At 36.4% G+C, this 16,367-nt stretch overlaps 1 protein-coding gene across 3 annotated transcripts in view; it reads right to left on the bottom strand.

The window, feature by feature from the left end:
- The window catches only part of LOC149795175 (attractin-like protein 1), a 167,556-nt gene that overhangs the window by 94,491 nt on the left and 56,698 nt on the right, over positions 1-16,367 (bottom strand). For all 3 annotated transcript variants that reach the window (XM_089964893.1, XM_089964895.1, XM_089964894.1), the window contains 3 exons: positions 12,247-12,331; positions 11,394-11,473; positions 4,744-4,875 (listed from right to left, as the gene is read on the bottom strand). In XM_089964893.1, the coding sequence (XP_089821019.1) occupies positions 4,744-4,875; positions 11,394-11,473; positions 12,247-12,331 (297 nt within the window). The remainder of the gene's footprint in view (positions 1-4,743; positions 4,876-11,393; positions 11,474-12,246; positions 12,332-16,367) is intronic.

The raw sequence follows: 16,367 nt of genomic DNA, 5'->3' as shown, positions 1-16,367 counted from the left end.
ATTTTCAAAATAACTGCTGTGGTGACCATGTTAGGTATCAGATCAGGACCATTTCTATTTAAGACCAACCAGACATCCAAAGAAGTCTTTTTGTGAAAACCACATGTTAATAGGACCATCGATATTCAGGAATAGCGATATGTAGCTGGACGTATGAGCATTTTTCTTGTTTTTCTTTTTCAAAATATCTTATAATATAGGCTTGGAGGGAACACTGTTAGGCATGCTCAAACTCAGAACTTGATCAGTGCAAAGATGCACTTTCTTGAACAATCTTGTCATGATGTACTGTGTTAGGCCATACTGTTTTGCTCTAGGATTTTGCCAAGAGTAACTGTGCTGTTACCGTTGGAATAGCCACAGTAGTTATTTAGATTTGTCTCCCCTTTTTAATTCTTCTTCATAAATATCAGTTTCCTATTTTCGTTTGTAATACGTTCAGGCAGGAATGTGAATGTGCCTTCACAGCTCTTTTCATTGAATCTGAAGCCCACCACAGTGTGAGTAAATTTGTGAATTATTGTTAATGCCTCGTATATTTAATTTCGGACATGGATGTTAATTGAAAATGACAATAAGTTACGACATGGGGATAGTTAACTATACGCAATGCCACGTGGTTTGCGAGTGCATACGATACTCTTTTATTTGTGTGAGATTCATCTCATAAACATTCCTTTTGTGTCATCATTTAAACCCTCTTAGTAACAATCTTTGTTAAGCTACGGTAGAAATATTAACGGAAATGTACCTTATTGAATTTCAAAGTATGGAAGCACATAATGGACGTTATTTCGTTAGTAAATTTAAAAGGATGGAAAGACATAAGAAAGCTTTTACTTTCAATAGATGTTGATGTAGTAATTTCATGTTTTGTAATGGTTGTGTTTCCATTTATTACAGCTTTTTACCCTAATTCCAAAAGAGTTCTCGCCTACGAATTAAAACAGTATTTAAACACATTGTGTTGTCTTGTGTCTTGGATACTAGAGAGCTCAAGGGTTATGCTAACTGTAATTCCTCCAGGGGAAAGGCAGTATAGTAACGTATACCTTCCCCCCTTTCAATAAGAGTGCATGAAAATCTTGAACAGATGATTTGCCATGAGCCTAATGATATTAACAGCTCATAATCATCATTTAAAAGCTTGACTGATGGATTAAAATGACTAAGTCAAGCTCTGGCTTAACTCACATTGAGCATTTAAATAATGAACCCTTTCAGTGATTATTAAGTTTCTTGACAACTGCATTTGGGTAGATTGAAAAGCAGACCTGCCATTCCTAACAACACTCCAGGAAGGAGGACAATATTTTACTGTATGTTAAGCCAGTGTTCATTATTTTCTAATAAAATATCACTTTGGAAAACATGCATTTTAAAAGTTCCAGTACAATTTCATGCATCATAGCATGCCATGGGTTATAATAATTTTTGCTCCTTTATGACCAATTCCTTCCTGGCCTGACACTTCCTTGTTTTCTGCAAGTATGCATAAATAAAAATATGTCATCAACAACACAAAGTAACAATCCTGTATACCTTACTAAAGTGCCTGTTTTATCAATCAAAATGTGACTATTCATGGAAGACAAATTCCAACTTGCTCATTCAAACAGCATGAAAGGTCATGCTGAGTCACAATGGTGCAACATATTTACTTACACTGATTAGCATTGGTTAAGCAGGTGGATGCATATTCATCAAGAACAAGGAATGAAGAACAAGGAAATCTGTGCATAGGTAGTGATGAGCGAAAATGGAACATAGTAAATTATCACCTGTGAATTGTGACAATGAATCCGAAGCAGCAAAGGCAAATATTAAATTCAGGTAAAAGTTTGTGAAATACACTTAGACCTTAATGACATCCAGTACAGTTTCAGAAACTACAATTCTAAACCCCATATAACTCAATGGTTTCTTGCTAGATTTCTCAACCAGACAATCTTTTTGGGTTTGACTTTATTTAACATGAGACAGAAATCATTTCTCACACCACAAGACAGATCCAAAATCAAAGCATGTTGTTTTTCTTGCTTATTTTCACAAAAATATGAACATTCCTTTTTATACTTCTGAGTTGGTTGTACAAACTTTAAGAGGCTGATTCTCTTTTGCCTTGAATGTGTTTTCCTTGTTGGAGGACACTCTAGAAAATGCTCTAAGTAAAAGATTGATCATGCTGGCATTCTGGAAAATGCTATTAGTAATGTATTGATTATGCAGGCATTCTGCACGAAAAAGCAGAGGCAAATTAAAGCATCTGATGTATTCCTGTAAAGACAGTCTGGCTCTCTTACCAACTCCACTGAATCAACCGTGAAAATCCAGATCCAGACAAGTTAGTTGTTTTCAGTAAGAGCTAAGGTCAAATCATCTGGTCTGTAAATGGCAAAAATCTAGTTTCAGTATTCCAGTATTTATCTGCTGTTACAAGAAAACCTAGCTTTACAAGACAATGGTCATATTCCATAGAGTACCACTGTGTCATTAATATATTGCCCAACAGAGAGACAAGTCAGCTAAATGAAGAAAATGTCACATTCATATTCTTGGCAACTCAAGTCAACAGTTTTTCTGAAATGACAAGAACAATGAAAACATCAGAAAATAATAACCTGAGAATAACCACACTTGTTACTTAAATAAGTGATAAATATACACAGTGTGTACAAATAAACAACCAATAACAAATACCAACAGTACTGTGTTAAAAGCACAAGACAAATGCCAAAAATGAATTCACATAAATACTGAGGGGCCCCAGGCAGCCAAGTGATCTAAAGTACTCCCCTTTACCAATCATGGCCATCTCACCTCTGTCAGCATGGGTTAGAGCATCAGGCTCAACCAATGTGGGTATGTGAGAAAGCAGTCAGTAGCTTAATGTGGGTCAGTGGTTCTTACTGGGCTTTCTTTCAGGTTCTTCCTCTGCCAGTTATACTGCCCACCATGTACAGCCTATCTTGCACTGAGAAATGGCATTTCTCCCAAAACAACAACATAAATACTGATCAAAAACAAAAAATAACATTTTCAAAAAGTAGCAAATACTTGATATACAATACTATACAGACTTTCTGGATGGATGGGTTGAAATCATGAAGAGAGTTGAGGATTTCGGGAAGCCTTGTAATGATGTTAACAGTACCGAGTGAAAGTGTAGGCATGATAAATACTCAGTTGATGGATAGCCACCAATTGGTGGCATGAGGAGGTATGGGTATGAGTTTCTTCCCTTTGTCTACAAGTTTTTTTTGTCTCCTCAGAAGAGCTGGATTCTGGAGGTATTTGAGTTTATTTTTCTAATGTTAATGTGACTGGGGAATGTATTCAAAGAGACAACATTTTAGTCTTTTCACTGAGGCTGGATTCATGACATAGTGGAGTTTATTTTCCATGTATTAACTGTTGAAAAAGAAATGCATTTCTGCAAATTATGCTTATTCCAAAATGCTTACCCCATGTCACTGAGATCAGGATTACTGTTACTTTTAAATCCAGTAATCCTTGAAAGATATAATTTTTCCTTTTATCTATATATCATATAGATAAAGGGATAACTCTTACAGGTTAACTTTGTTTGTCCCCCCAACAACACCTTTGCTGGCACAGTATCCCAGCTGTAACCAGATGAGATCTGAATGAAACCTTTAACAGCATGCTCAGTGTGGGGAAGATTGGGAGGAATTTTAGTGATGTAATCAGGAATATTTTTTTGAACATAATTTACTATTAATTTATTTTCTTTCTTAATTACATTAATCAATCAAATTAACATTCAGAGAATAGATAGGAATTGCTTGAGCATGCAAACTCTACCTGCATTACCCTGTGGGAACATGATGATGGCTCTACGGAAAGGATGAACTTCTACTGTTAGTTCAGCACAACTCAAGACTAGATTTTTACACATAGATCCTTGTGGGAATTAATATGTAAAAGTTACTTCCATTCATCTATATGATATACAGGTGATGCTTGCTACATGCAAATTTGATTTACATGCTTTAATTTTAACACAATTTATAATGAAGAAATAACATTCAATTTGTGCCACTACTTGTTTTTATGCCATCATGAGTACCATGTGCTGTGACTCGCACGTGGTTCATGTACATATTGTATGTAATAATTTGTTTGAAAGTTATGCATAAATGATCATTATTTGAAAACTCTGAGGCACAATTTACCCAAGAGCTTTCTTAATTTACAAGTATCCTATTCAAAAGTTGCTTTTGATTTATGCCAATTCTGATTTATGCCAAAACCTCAGGAACACATCTATGGCATAAATTGAGTATTACCTGTATAGACAATTTCATGGAGGTAGAAAAGAGTAATTGTAAAATGTGATTTGGTAATGTATTTGATGGAGAAATCACTAATTGGGAAGACAAGCTACAAAACCCTTCAACTTAAACATTTATGTGATGTACTATTGGCCTTCATACGAATGCACTCAGTGTAATTTCCTTTAAAGCACATGCATGATCCCATAAGAAATGATTGATCAGCATGATTTTTTTAAATCATGTGGATTTACAGTCACTTCATTTTTAAGGCACAAATTTCTTCGAGTTTGTGCTTTATTTAAAATTAGACTCTTCTTATCATCTTCATATCAATTATTTTCTAACATGAAATTTAAAGTCTGTGCTATGCAAATTTGAATTTAAACCATAGGAGTTCTCTTTATTTTCTAATTCGACTTAATATTAAACATTTTATTTTAAATACCTGCACGTGGATCACAGTTAGTCATAACAGATCCTATATCTCTGTCTATGCACTTGCCACTTGTCCATATACACACAGTGCCTGGAAAAGCTGCATCACATGCACTATGATTGGTGTAATAGCTGCACTCACCTGGAATGAAGCAGGTCAAAAATAAAATACCAATATAAACATTTACTAAAGAAATATGTGAAAGTGACAGGTTTCCCGACTGATTTTATATGTCCCAACCAACGTTTTTATTTTTGGATCGCAACACCCCATCCTTTAATCTCAATTAAAAAAGACCAATCGTCCACCTAGGATGCTGGAGGTTGTGGGTTTGAACCCAGGTCAAGTCATAACAAAGTCTTATAAAAATAGTACTAAAAGCTGCCTCGCTAGGTGCTCAGCATTAAGAGGTCAGTGTTAGGACTGGTTGGACTGTGTCAGGATGTGACTGGGTGGGACATCATGCAACATGTTTGCAGCAGGATGCCCCAGTGCTAGAAATCACTATAAACTGCCACAATGTAGACTTCGTAGCAATATGACTTTTTGGGGGTGGGAGGGGAATGTAGTTTTTGATGGGAGTAAAACTAATCAGCAATTGTCTGCTAATGACTGAATGTAGAAAGAGAAGGTTGTGTGCAATCGCCAAAATGCAGCCTTCATCATATCTTCTCAATGTGAGTGATTGAAAAATGCTGACAAAGTAGAGATAGCCCCGACTTTATGGGCTCTTATCCTCATGGTGAGCAAAGATCCATCAAGAGAAAGTGGATGCTCAGATATCAACTGATCCACTTAAAGGGGAGAAAAAGCCTGTTCCCACCTATCCCTCTTTCCTTTGAATCTCCTAAATAAAATCTAACTGGACAAAGAAGTCTACCTCAATCATTCCCAGCATGGGTGCAACTGCAACTGGGGATTTCTGTTGGGGATAGAAATATTGATGGAAGTTGGGGTTTCTTTTTGCAAGGAAATCTGACTGACATGAGGAAACGGAATCTTAATTCTCACTAAGGCGTAAACATTCCTTGTCAATTGATAAAGCTTGTAGTTTACTTCTTCTCCAGACCACTCTGGTGGCCTCGTGGTTAGAGCATCCACCTTGGAAGAGGGAGGTTTGAGCCCCAGCCGAATCATTCTAAAGACTTATAAAAATGATACAAACAGCTGCCTCGCAAGGCACTCAGCATGTCTGTGGCATAATGCCCTAGTGCTAGACATCACTACGAACTGCCACACTGTAGACATCATAGGGATATAACGGAATTTTTTTGTAAAGCTACATTAAAAATCCTAACCAAACGCACACACACACTTCTTCTCTGGCCAAAAGAAAGAGGGTTTTAAGCATAAAATTTTCAAAAGAAGTTTCACTTAAAGATTCATATAGTGCTTTTGTCAGTGCCAACAAAGGTCCCATCTTGGTGCCATCAAGTGAGACACTTATCTATGTAGCTCAACGTATTTTATAACATCTGGTAAGTGAGGATATGAATGAGTTGATTGAATTTTGGAAAATTCAAGCATGTTCAAAATGTCAGCCTTATAATTTCTGACTGTAGAGGCTGAACAAGATCACTCTTCAAACAGGACAGTAAGAAAATTTGCTACTACAGCAAGAAAAGGTTGGTTGGAATTAACACGTTTCCTAGTGCACCAAACAGACAATTTTCCATGTTGCATTACAAACCTCAGATAAAGAATGTTGCTGGGCCTGGCCAATGCAGTCAGTAACTCTGCTAAAAAATATTCTGTCTGGTGGATAGATTGCTCAAGATGAACCAAGGGTAAAGTGGAGACTCTGAGGATTAGCATGACACATAGTACCTCTGTGTTGTGAGTGAAGATTGTCACATTAAGGTAATACCTCTGGTTTGCCTATCGATAGGTTGAGGAGGTTGTTGAACCATGACTTTTAAGGCCACAGAAGTGCGATCAAGATGACCTGTTACATGTAGGTCTTGATCTTGTCCTGTATTTGTAGAACTGACCTGACAGGTAAGAATGCATAAGCAAGCAATCGATCCCAGTTCTGGCTGAAGGCATCCACTGCCCTGACTGCTTGGTCTGAGGCTAGAGATATCAAATGGAAGCTTGTGGTTGAGTTTTAATGCAAAAAGTCTTCTACAGTCTCCCATACAATGAACAGAGACTCTGCAACTGCTTGATGCATAGACCTTTCTGTTAGGACTACCTTGCCTGTTCTGGACTGGTTGTTGGCAAAAGTTTTTTATTCATAGAAATATGATGAACGCCGAGTGTAATCCTTTCTGAATTGGCCCAGTGAAAAAGGTTCAAGACTTCCAAACAGACAGAAAAAGCTTAAGCATGTCCTTGTCACTGGAGGTATGGAATGACTGACATTCTGTCTGAGGAGAGCGTTATGCAATGCTCTTTGACATGCTCTATGCGCCCTTTTTGGGCAAAGAACAGAGACTTCATTTCTAAATTGTTGATGTGAAGATTATTTTCCTGTGAATTATAGCCATTGAGAAGTACTCCTTCTGGCTCAAAATGAGCCATAATCTGACATGTCAGTGTACAGACAGGAGTGGGGTTCTAGGGTATGTAGAGGAACTCCCTTAGCAAATTGTTTTGCTCATCTAAGTAGAGAAACAGCAGAATCGCCAAGAAATATCCACGAGTAGAAAGCTTGTGACTAGGTATTTCTTATATCTGAATCCTCTCTACTGCACCCTTCTGAAGAAGGGCATGTACTTCTTGTATCTTTAATACATTTGACTGATGGAAAAAGATGAGTGTCCTTGAGAGAGGAGGGAGTTCTGTGAAGCATAGATATAAACCCTCTTTCACTTTAGATAGGGTCCACCAATCTTCCATGATGTTTGACCAAGCCTTTGAAAAGAGGGTCAACTGAACATCTATGTGTAATAAAAGGAGGTATGCACTGCAAGAGAGGTGAGGTGCCCCAAGGGAAGGTATCCCCCACCCCTACCTGTCTGGGATAGTGGGCAGCAAAAATAGACTAATTTACCTTGTCTTTGCCTCTCCACTTTCTCAATTTCATTTGTGGAATGAACTTATGGGTGGGGGGGCTGTCTACTTTGTTGTTATAGCTGTGTATCTATTCTTTGGACATGTGGCTGACCCTTGGCTTGATTAGGTTGTTCGTGAATTCTGGCCAGTTTCGATGGGCCCGCAACTGACACAAGGGACCTATGCTGCTGGTCCCTCACATCCTGAGATGCAAGAGTGGGAATGAGACCAATGAATAAGCTCTCACTATACAGGGATGCAGCCCTCAGAAAATCTTTGCTATTTTCCAGCAAAACCTTCAAAGAATCCAAAGCAAAATCTTGATGGAGGTAAAGAAGCTCTTCTGATAAAGCCACTGGCATGTCTCTAAGCTACAGTCTCTAATAGTCACTGATATGGTCACTAATGACAAGGCATTTCATTCTAAAGCCTTAACTGAGAGGTAAGCAAATGAACCCAATGATATGCTCACTTGAGGAGATTCTGTGTCCAAGGGAGGGGGAGAAGCAGTAACCAGGCATATGAATGAACCTTATAGTTCCAGGCAGTGATATTATGGGTCTCAATGTAGTACAAATGACTGACCACTCTTTATTCTGCCTCACCAATTATTGACCTTTGCTCTGATGTTGCACACATATTGTCTGGGCATTGCTCCTGAGAGTGTTTTTAAGCAAGAAAGAATCTCAGTGAGATACATGAGAAATGAATCTAGGACAATCACTCTGCAGGAAAGGCTGGGATGTAGGGACATAGATCTTCTTTGACCCAGTACTGGGAGTAACAAAACTGTCCTTAATGGGTATCCTGTCAGAAGAATGATAGTTCTTCTATTGGCCTCCAAGAGAACAGATAACTAATCCTCTACTTTCTTGATGACCTTTCAAGTAAAGCCTGTGAGGCTTGTCTGATGTCATCACTAATACAAGGGGTCACAGATGACATCCATGGTGGTATAAGTTGTTCTCTCTCCTGAAGATGGAATTCCACATACCAAATATGTTAAAAGGGAACATGGGGATGTAAGGGATATGGTCTGATTTCCTATCCTTGGAGCATGCATAAAAGCTGGCCGTTTCCCAGTGGTTGGATAAATTGGAAACATACTGGGGGTATTATAGCTCACATAGCTCATGTATGCACTCCGAGTCACTTTTTGCAGCTATAGGTGTCATTTTGGAGAATATGGTTGAACATACCTTTAAATGGCATTTATTCACTTTGTTCACACCTTGTCCATCAGATTCCATGGAAGATTCTTGTATAAATTCCTTGAAAACTGCTTAATGGCCAATTCAATGATAATGTACTTCGACATTTTTAGGCACAGTCAAGCAAGTGGGGTGATCCAGTTTAGACCAATTTTGTCATGAGCTGTGATGTAAAAGGGAATGTGCCTGCAGTTGTGAAGATTGATGTTGTTGTTGTAGGGTTTAACACCATTTTTCAGCACACAATAGGCTATACATGGTGGCCAGTATTAAAGGTGGAGGAAGAAACCAGGAAAACCCGGGAAAGAACCACTGACAGCGAGAAGCTAGTGGCAAGCTTTCTCACATACCCACATAGGCTGAATCCGAGACTTGAACCCACACAGACAGAGGTAAGATGGCAGTGATCCGTAATGGAAAGCGCTTTAGACCACTCAGCCACTAGGGGCCCCGCAATTGTGAAGAAGTTGTACTACAAACATAAGCAGAGATGTGACAATGTTGTCATTTATAAACAGCCTGGAAAAACACCTGCAGGGGGGAAAAAAGGCACACAAGTCCAATAAATTGGAGGCAATTATGTAACTTTATATATATCTTCTGTATAGTATGTCATGTTTTTTATTTCAATTCATACTAAAAACTTATTTTTCCCACACAAAAATATTGTTTCACACATGTAAAATACAGTAGAAACATGGCTATCAATTCAGATTTATTATAGTTAAATTTACATCTTGCTAAATTATCATTTTGAAGAAAAGTCTATGTATAAGTTAAGAATAAAACTTATAATATGTTACTCCTCTATCCAATTCATAGTTGAACATCCATAGAGGAGATGAAGGAAAATGCAAGCAACATCTTGTTCATGTGATCGTACCTTGATTCCCCCTGCACTAGTAATAGTTCAGTCCAATATCAACTTTCTTGACCCAGTCTAATGCCAAACTGCCTTTGTGAAAGTCCACACAGATCGACAATTTTTGTCTGGAAATTTTGTTGTGACAGTCAATGTGTGGATCCCTCAAAATTCACAATTCAATAAACTTCACTAAATTATGATTAAATTTTAAATCTAAAATTTGTTTTCAAATTTATACCAGTAAATGCACTTACATGACCCGTGTAACTTTTACTATAGAACCTATCTCTGTTGCTATACATAAACTCTGCATGTTTTGAAGTCAAAATAGCTGATACACAACTCAAGATATCATAGACACCATTGACTTCTCTAGAGTTGCTAAATTTTTTATCTTGAATTTTTTAACCCCCAAATCAATAGTTGTCTTTCCCATGTCAAATGTAACACATCATAAAGATTGGTGATGGAAGCCTGTTTCTTACCTTCCCTTACCTTCACAAAATTAGAAGTAGATGGTGGAGAACGCATCACAGTGCAGAAATGAAATAGGGAAAACACATTCAGTTGAAAAGATGGACAGACAGACACAGCATGATATGCTCTGCCCTATAACCTGCTTTATATAAAACAAAAAGGCAAAACCTGCATGTCAAATTCACAATCAAACCACTTTTGTAAAATGTGACCTTAATCTCAAAGTCAATGGAAAGAATGAGCATATCACAGAATAACTTGCATAAGCTTCACATAGATTCATCCAATGAACCAAATTGATAAAGGGTTTTAGAAATGAAAGGAAATGAGAACAAATGAACCCAAATCTTGGTGCAATTTTCTGTGAGCATGAACCCAAGATGAAAGAAGTGTATGTATTACAAAATAAATAGCTTTTGCTCCACAGTGATTCACCTTAAGTAAAAAGATCAAGGAGTTTATAAAACAGAGGCAAATAAATAAGCTAACCAAACCCTAAATGCCAAGTTTCTATGACTGACCTTGATCCCCCAGTCAAAATGTTCAGTATGCATGTCACCAAATGAACTGTCATAACTTCAAATAGCTTCCTTGAAGGTATCAACAAAATCCATCATGGAGTTCAGGAACATAAGCAAATAAAACCAAAAATTAAATGCAAATTTTAAATGTGACCTGACCTCAAGATTAAAGTGCAAATATGTATGTCACATAATGAATTATCTTAGCTTTATAATGAGTCATCCCAAATATGAAGGAAATCCCTAAAGTGGCTTAGGAAATATAAGCAAAGGAAGTGTTTAAACCAAAACCTTAACATAAATCTTCTATGACTGTGATCTTGACCCAAGAGTCCTACAAGTAAGCAAGCATATCATAGAATGAATAGTTCTAGCTTCAAATTAATGCATGCCTTGGATGATAAGAACCTATTAAGGGGTTTAGGAAATATATGCCAACGAAAACCCTAAAACAAAATCTTAACTACTGAGGTAACAATGCTCTCATGATAAAAATGACTTCAAAGCCTCACTTTTCATTAACAATGGATCTTCAAAACTAGCAAAGAGTCATCCAGCCATCATCTATAATTGTGTGCATACTGTTACCTGGACTATACTCGAGTATATCATTCAGCATTATTCCATTAAATCCTCCAAATATGTACATTCGTGAGATGTTTTTTGCACTGCAAGAAAAAAATATTTAGAAATCTTCTTTACTAAAATCTGAAATGCAGGAAAAGGATTCTAACCAGAATAACATTTTTCTTAAATTCAGACAGAAAAATTTATCTTTGATTTTAAATGATATTTAATGTATATGGTGCCAATGAGTCAATAAATACAGTTCCTATAATAGAATCGTCAATGAAACTCATCTGAGATGTAAGCAGCACAAACAATTTTTTCTAAATCTCAAAAGTATTGCTGTGGAAACTAAGGCAGGAAAAGAAAAAAACTTTGGGGTCATATCTCCATCAACAAATGAAGTCAAATGCTGATAATGACACTTAAATATCCCTGTAAGACAAGGCTGTATAACAAATTTAACTGAAATCTAATAACTGCTGTTAGTGTTATGATGCAGAATCCAAGGCATACTGTAGGCCTCTGACCAACTTCCATGAGCTATACTCTAAATAGTTCATAATTCTATGATATTCTACTGGTATTTCAAATAAAATATTCAACACTCTTAAGTATGCACAGTATTAACTATGCTATTCACACAGTTAGAGATTATATTTTCTCTATGATCACAAAGAATGATTACAATCAAACTCATCTGAGGTCTTGTCAATATAAAGCTTAATATATTATCTGCATGAAATCCAATTATCCATGGTAAAGTTAAGATACAGAAATCAAAGGTTGACAGATGGACAGACAGACAATATCATAATAAAATGCATGTCTATGCTGTAGTTACAATAATCCAGGCTGTCCTGAGGGTACCTACTCTGTGTAAACTTGGGCAGAATGACCATAACGAGCCTCAGCATCAAATCCAGGTACAGGGGTCAGATATTTCCATGAATTACATACTGAAAAATGAAAAGTAAGGATTTTAAAAGTTTCATATGCTTTCCAAGTTGTCCCTCTCTATATTGCTAATTAACCATACGGAAACTTTGCTATTATCAACTTTCTGATATGACATCCAACCCCTCAGGACCTAAAGCAAAAATTCACACACAAGTAAAAATGACTTATCACGAATGTTTTGTCAAAACCTGTGACTCGTGTGAACCTGAGATGATTTGTTACAGCATGTATTACTGTATCTGACAGCCATCAAAGATGTAGCAGACCAGGCCATGATTTTAACTGAAGGAAATTTTGGTCCAGAAGTCAATTATCAGACCTTGATTTTAATGGAATGAAATTTTGGTGCAGAAGTCAATTACCAGGCCTGGAGATCGTAAACTCTTGTGCTTCAGTCTGATTTTGAGATTTCGTTTAAAGCAATTACAAAAGACATTACTTTAAAAATGTCTTTACTGATTGGCTAATATTAGAAACTTGATCTCAGAGTTCATGATCTTCAGGCCTGGTCCTAATTTTACCAGCAAACAACTTGACAATGAAGTTTCAACTTAAGCCATTTGTTTTGTTAAAGTTTAAGTGTGATTTAAATTTCATCCCATCAGATAACTTGATTCTAGATCTAGGATTAATCCCAGCGGTCGAGTTAATATCTTTTGGTGAAATTTTGGTTTAATTTAAATTTAATTTAAAAATTGTCATATCAAATGTCTCAAGTCTTAACTTAATGGAACAAATTTCAAAATAAACTGATTTTATCCATAACTATCAAAAGACAGCTGTACTCAAGCCCAAGAGGATGCTGTGTCTAGCCTGTGAACAATATTATGAAGATTGTTGATTTCTTCATACGCTGACAGGAATCTTAATGTATCTGGCTTCAAAATTAGAAAGAGGGCCATGATAACACAGCTGGTTGGGTGCTGGACTCATAATCCAATGGTCATGGTTTTGATACTTGCCCATGCCAGCCTGGGTAAGCTGTCTTTGTGTCCCTTTGGGAAAGGCACTTAACTACAATTACTTCAGAATGATATAATCAATAAGCTGTTAAAAAAGTCAACGAAACACACAAACACAAAAAAGTCTGAACATAAATTATTATGAAAATAATGGTTTAGTACAGCAATATAACACACACGATTTTCTAATACTGAATTTTATCAATACTAAAGTTACTGCCCCAATAGTGTCACCTTTATTTTGGCAAAATAAAGGTGACCAAAAAAAAGACAAGGTCTCATGAACTCAACTACTGATCTCAAGGGGTTTCAGAAGATATTATTTTCAAATAAGCAAGAAGTCTGAAGATCACTGCAGCTAAAAGCTAATTAAATATTGACTATAAATGTAAATCCCTTGTCCCTTTAATGTACCAAAGATCTCATGATCTCTTTAACAACCTTTCCAGAATAAAGCAAGTGCTATAATGTAAACACGTTTTCTGTTTCATCAGAATATACAAGCATTTTCAAAGACTTTTCAAGGACAACAAATTTAATTTTCAAGCAATAAAAATGAATGCATTTAAACTTAGGAAGAATGTTGATTACAGTACCTAAAAATTACTGAATTTCAGAATTAGGCTTTCATTCTGAAACAACAAATCTGGAATATTTTTGTTAACAATACATAAGCGGAGATACTGAATATCAGTGGACAAGGGGGTAAAGGTCATCTCATCTACGTCAGTTTTGGAGTTAACAATCTCATTTGCCACAGTTTCAGACTCCTCAAGTTTTCAAGTAGAACTCATTACCCATAGTTTCTGTTACTGTGTAGGCTGTCTATATACATTTGTGAAAGCCAGGGTACACTGTGCTACAAACACAGCACCTGTTATTTAAATGATTCTGTGTGCCTATACAATTTGAAGCAGTGTAATATATGTTAAGACCATATATAAATTTAACCATTTTTCCTCTTTGTGCATATTCGTAATCTATTAAAAGGTTTAAGAGTAAAATCTGATCTTTATGGCCATATAATTATTTTTCATTAAAGAATTTGTATTATATGCATTAAAATATTCAGAGAACTCATTCAACAAGTCAGTGGCTGTGTGATCAACCAAAGCTGAACTTCTCAACCTCTAAATCTACTAGTTTGCTGCCTACTTCTGTATCACTAAATCATCCAAATTTGATACATTATCAAAAATCAGTGTTGCCTACATCAATATTGGAGCCTAACTGACTTAATGAAGCCTTCAAATCCACAGTTCTAATCACCCAACTTCAAGAAGAACTGAAATAAAATTGGGTCTCTAGAATGGGTGGTGGTGAATCCAACCCATTTTCTTAAAATAGCTGATAATGATTATATCTTAAATAGCAACCTAGTGATGTCACATAATGGTCACTTACCTCAATACCTATATTTTCTTGTTGAGGAGGGAGAGAGGCCCCCCCCACCAAAGGGGGTAATATGAATGCCAGATAAAAATGGGTGGTGTTAATTGCAAGCATCAAAATGTGCTTCTATGCAGTTGGTTAAAAGGCATCCAAATATAGTTGTATATAGTTGGTGTACAGGCATCAAGATGTGCTTCAAAGCAGTTGATTTACAGGTATTCAAATATGGTTGCATGTAGTTGGTGTACAGGCATCAAAATGCACTTATATTCAGTTGGTTTACATGTATTCAAATATGGCTGCATGTAGTTAGTGTACAGGCATCAAAATGTGCTTCTATGCAGTTGGTTAACAGGCATCCAAATATGGTTGCATGTAGATGGTGTACAGGCATCAAAATGTGCTTCTATGCAGTTGGTGTACAGGCATCCAAATATGGTTGCATGTAGTTGGTGTACAGGCATCAAAATGTGCCTCGATGCAGTTGGTGTACTGGCATCCAAATATGGTTGTATGCAAATCTGATGAAAGCACTGAAAGCCACTTCTATGGGGAATGTGGTAGAGGCATACAAAATTGCTTAGGGGGCACTCACCAGTTATTACATACTTTTGAGAGAGTGATATATTTAAGGCAAAGTTGTTTGCATTTGAAACATGCACAGTGAAGAGAATGTTGGCATACTTCTATGTTACTTTGATGTAATGTGGCTGAAATTTCTTTGGATATTGTACTTATGGACCTTTACATGATCTAAGCATACTGCTAAATAAAATGACTGCTCCCTTGTGCTAAAATAATCAGCCTGAACTAGTCTAAAGCACACTCTTTAGCACCTATTAAAATAGAGAAACTGAATTTTGCTCAGCTAGACAATACCAGCTTCTGAAAGAGCAAAGGATGAATTACCAAATATATTAAATGTAAAAACCATTATTGGCTCTTTTTTTAATACAATTTACCTCTGAAGTCCAGTAAGTGAAAATGACTAAGTGGAGCTAGCAGTTCTTTGAAAGGTGCACATCTGGAGTACGGCCAAGCAGTATACTCTTTAAAGCCATATTACACCCATCAATCATACACCAAAATAAAGGCAATTAAAGATTCTTTGAACAATACCCAAGATACACAAGGTCTTTTATAAACAGCCAGTATAACCAGTAGGGACACCTGGAGAAATTCTTTTTTCTTTAAAATTCTAACCCCATAGCACCACCTTTTCCTACTCATTTTGAGTAACTTCCAGAAAAGACTTTTAACAGTAGCATAAGTCGATGGTCATGTCCCCACCATCAAAATAAAACACTCAACAAAATTAAAGTAACCCTAGCTACCAGGAAAAGTATGACATTTAATTGATCACTTGGCCATAGCTATATAATTACTGCATTAACTGTGCTTACAAGACTCTTGTTTGAAATATAGCTTCCCATTACAGAGTACTTGACAATCTTTTGTTTATCAGCCCTAAATGCCCAATGAACATTAATTCATTTTACAACACAAGATGGTTACAATCCCAAATGAAACTCCGTAATAATAAGCATGTAAGCAACCCAAATGGAAGTCTTACTGAATATTTAAGCAACCCAACATAGAAGTAAAATTCTAGGAAAAACAGGTTTCTCATTTTTATTTAAACGGGTCATTCATTTTTCTTGCTTTATTTTTCAATGAAATG

Source organism: Sinohyriopsis cumingii, chromosome 7, assembly GCF_028554795.1.
Source record: "Sinohyriopsis cumingii isolate HCF-2022 chromosome 7, ASM2855479v2, whole genome shotgun sequence".
Lineage (NCBI taxonomy): Eukaryota > Metazoa > Mollusca > Bivalvia > Unionida > Unionidae > Sinohyriopsis > Sinohyriopsis cumingii.
The sequence above is the reverse complement of the archived record's forward strand: the minus strand, read 5'-3'. Positions and strand labels throughout refer to the sequence as shown.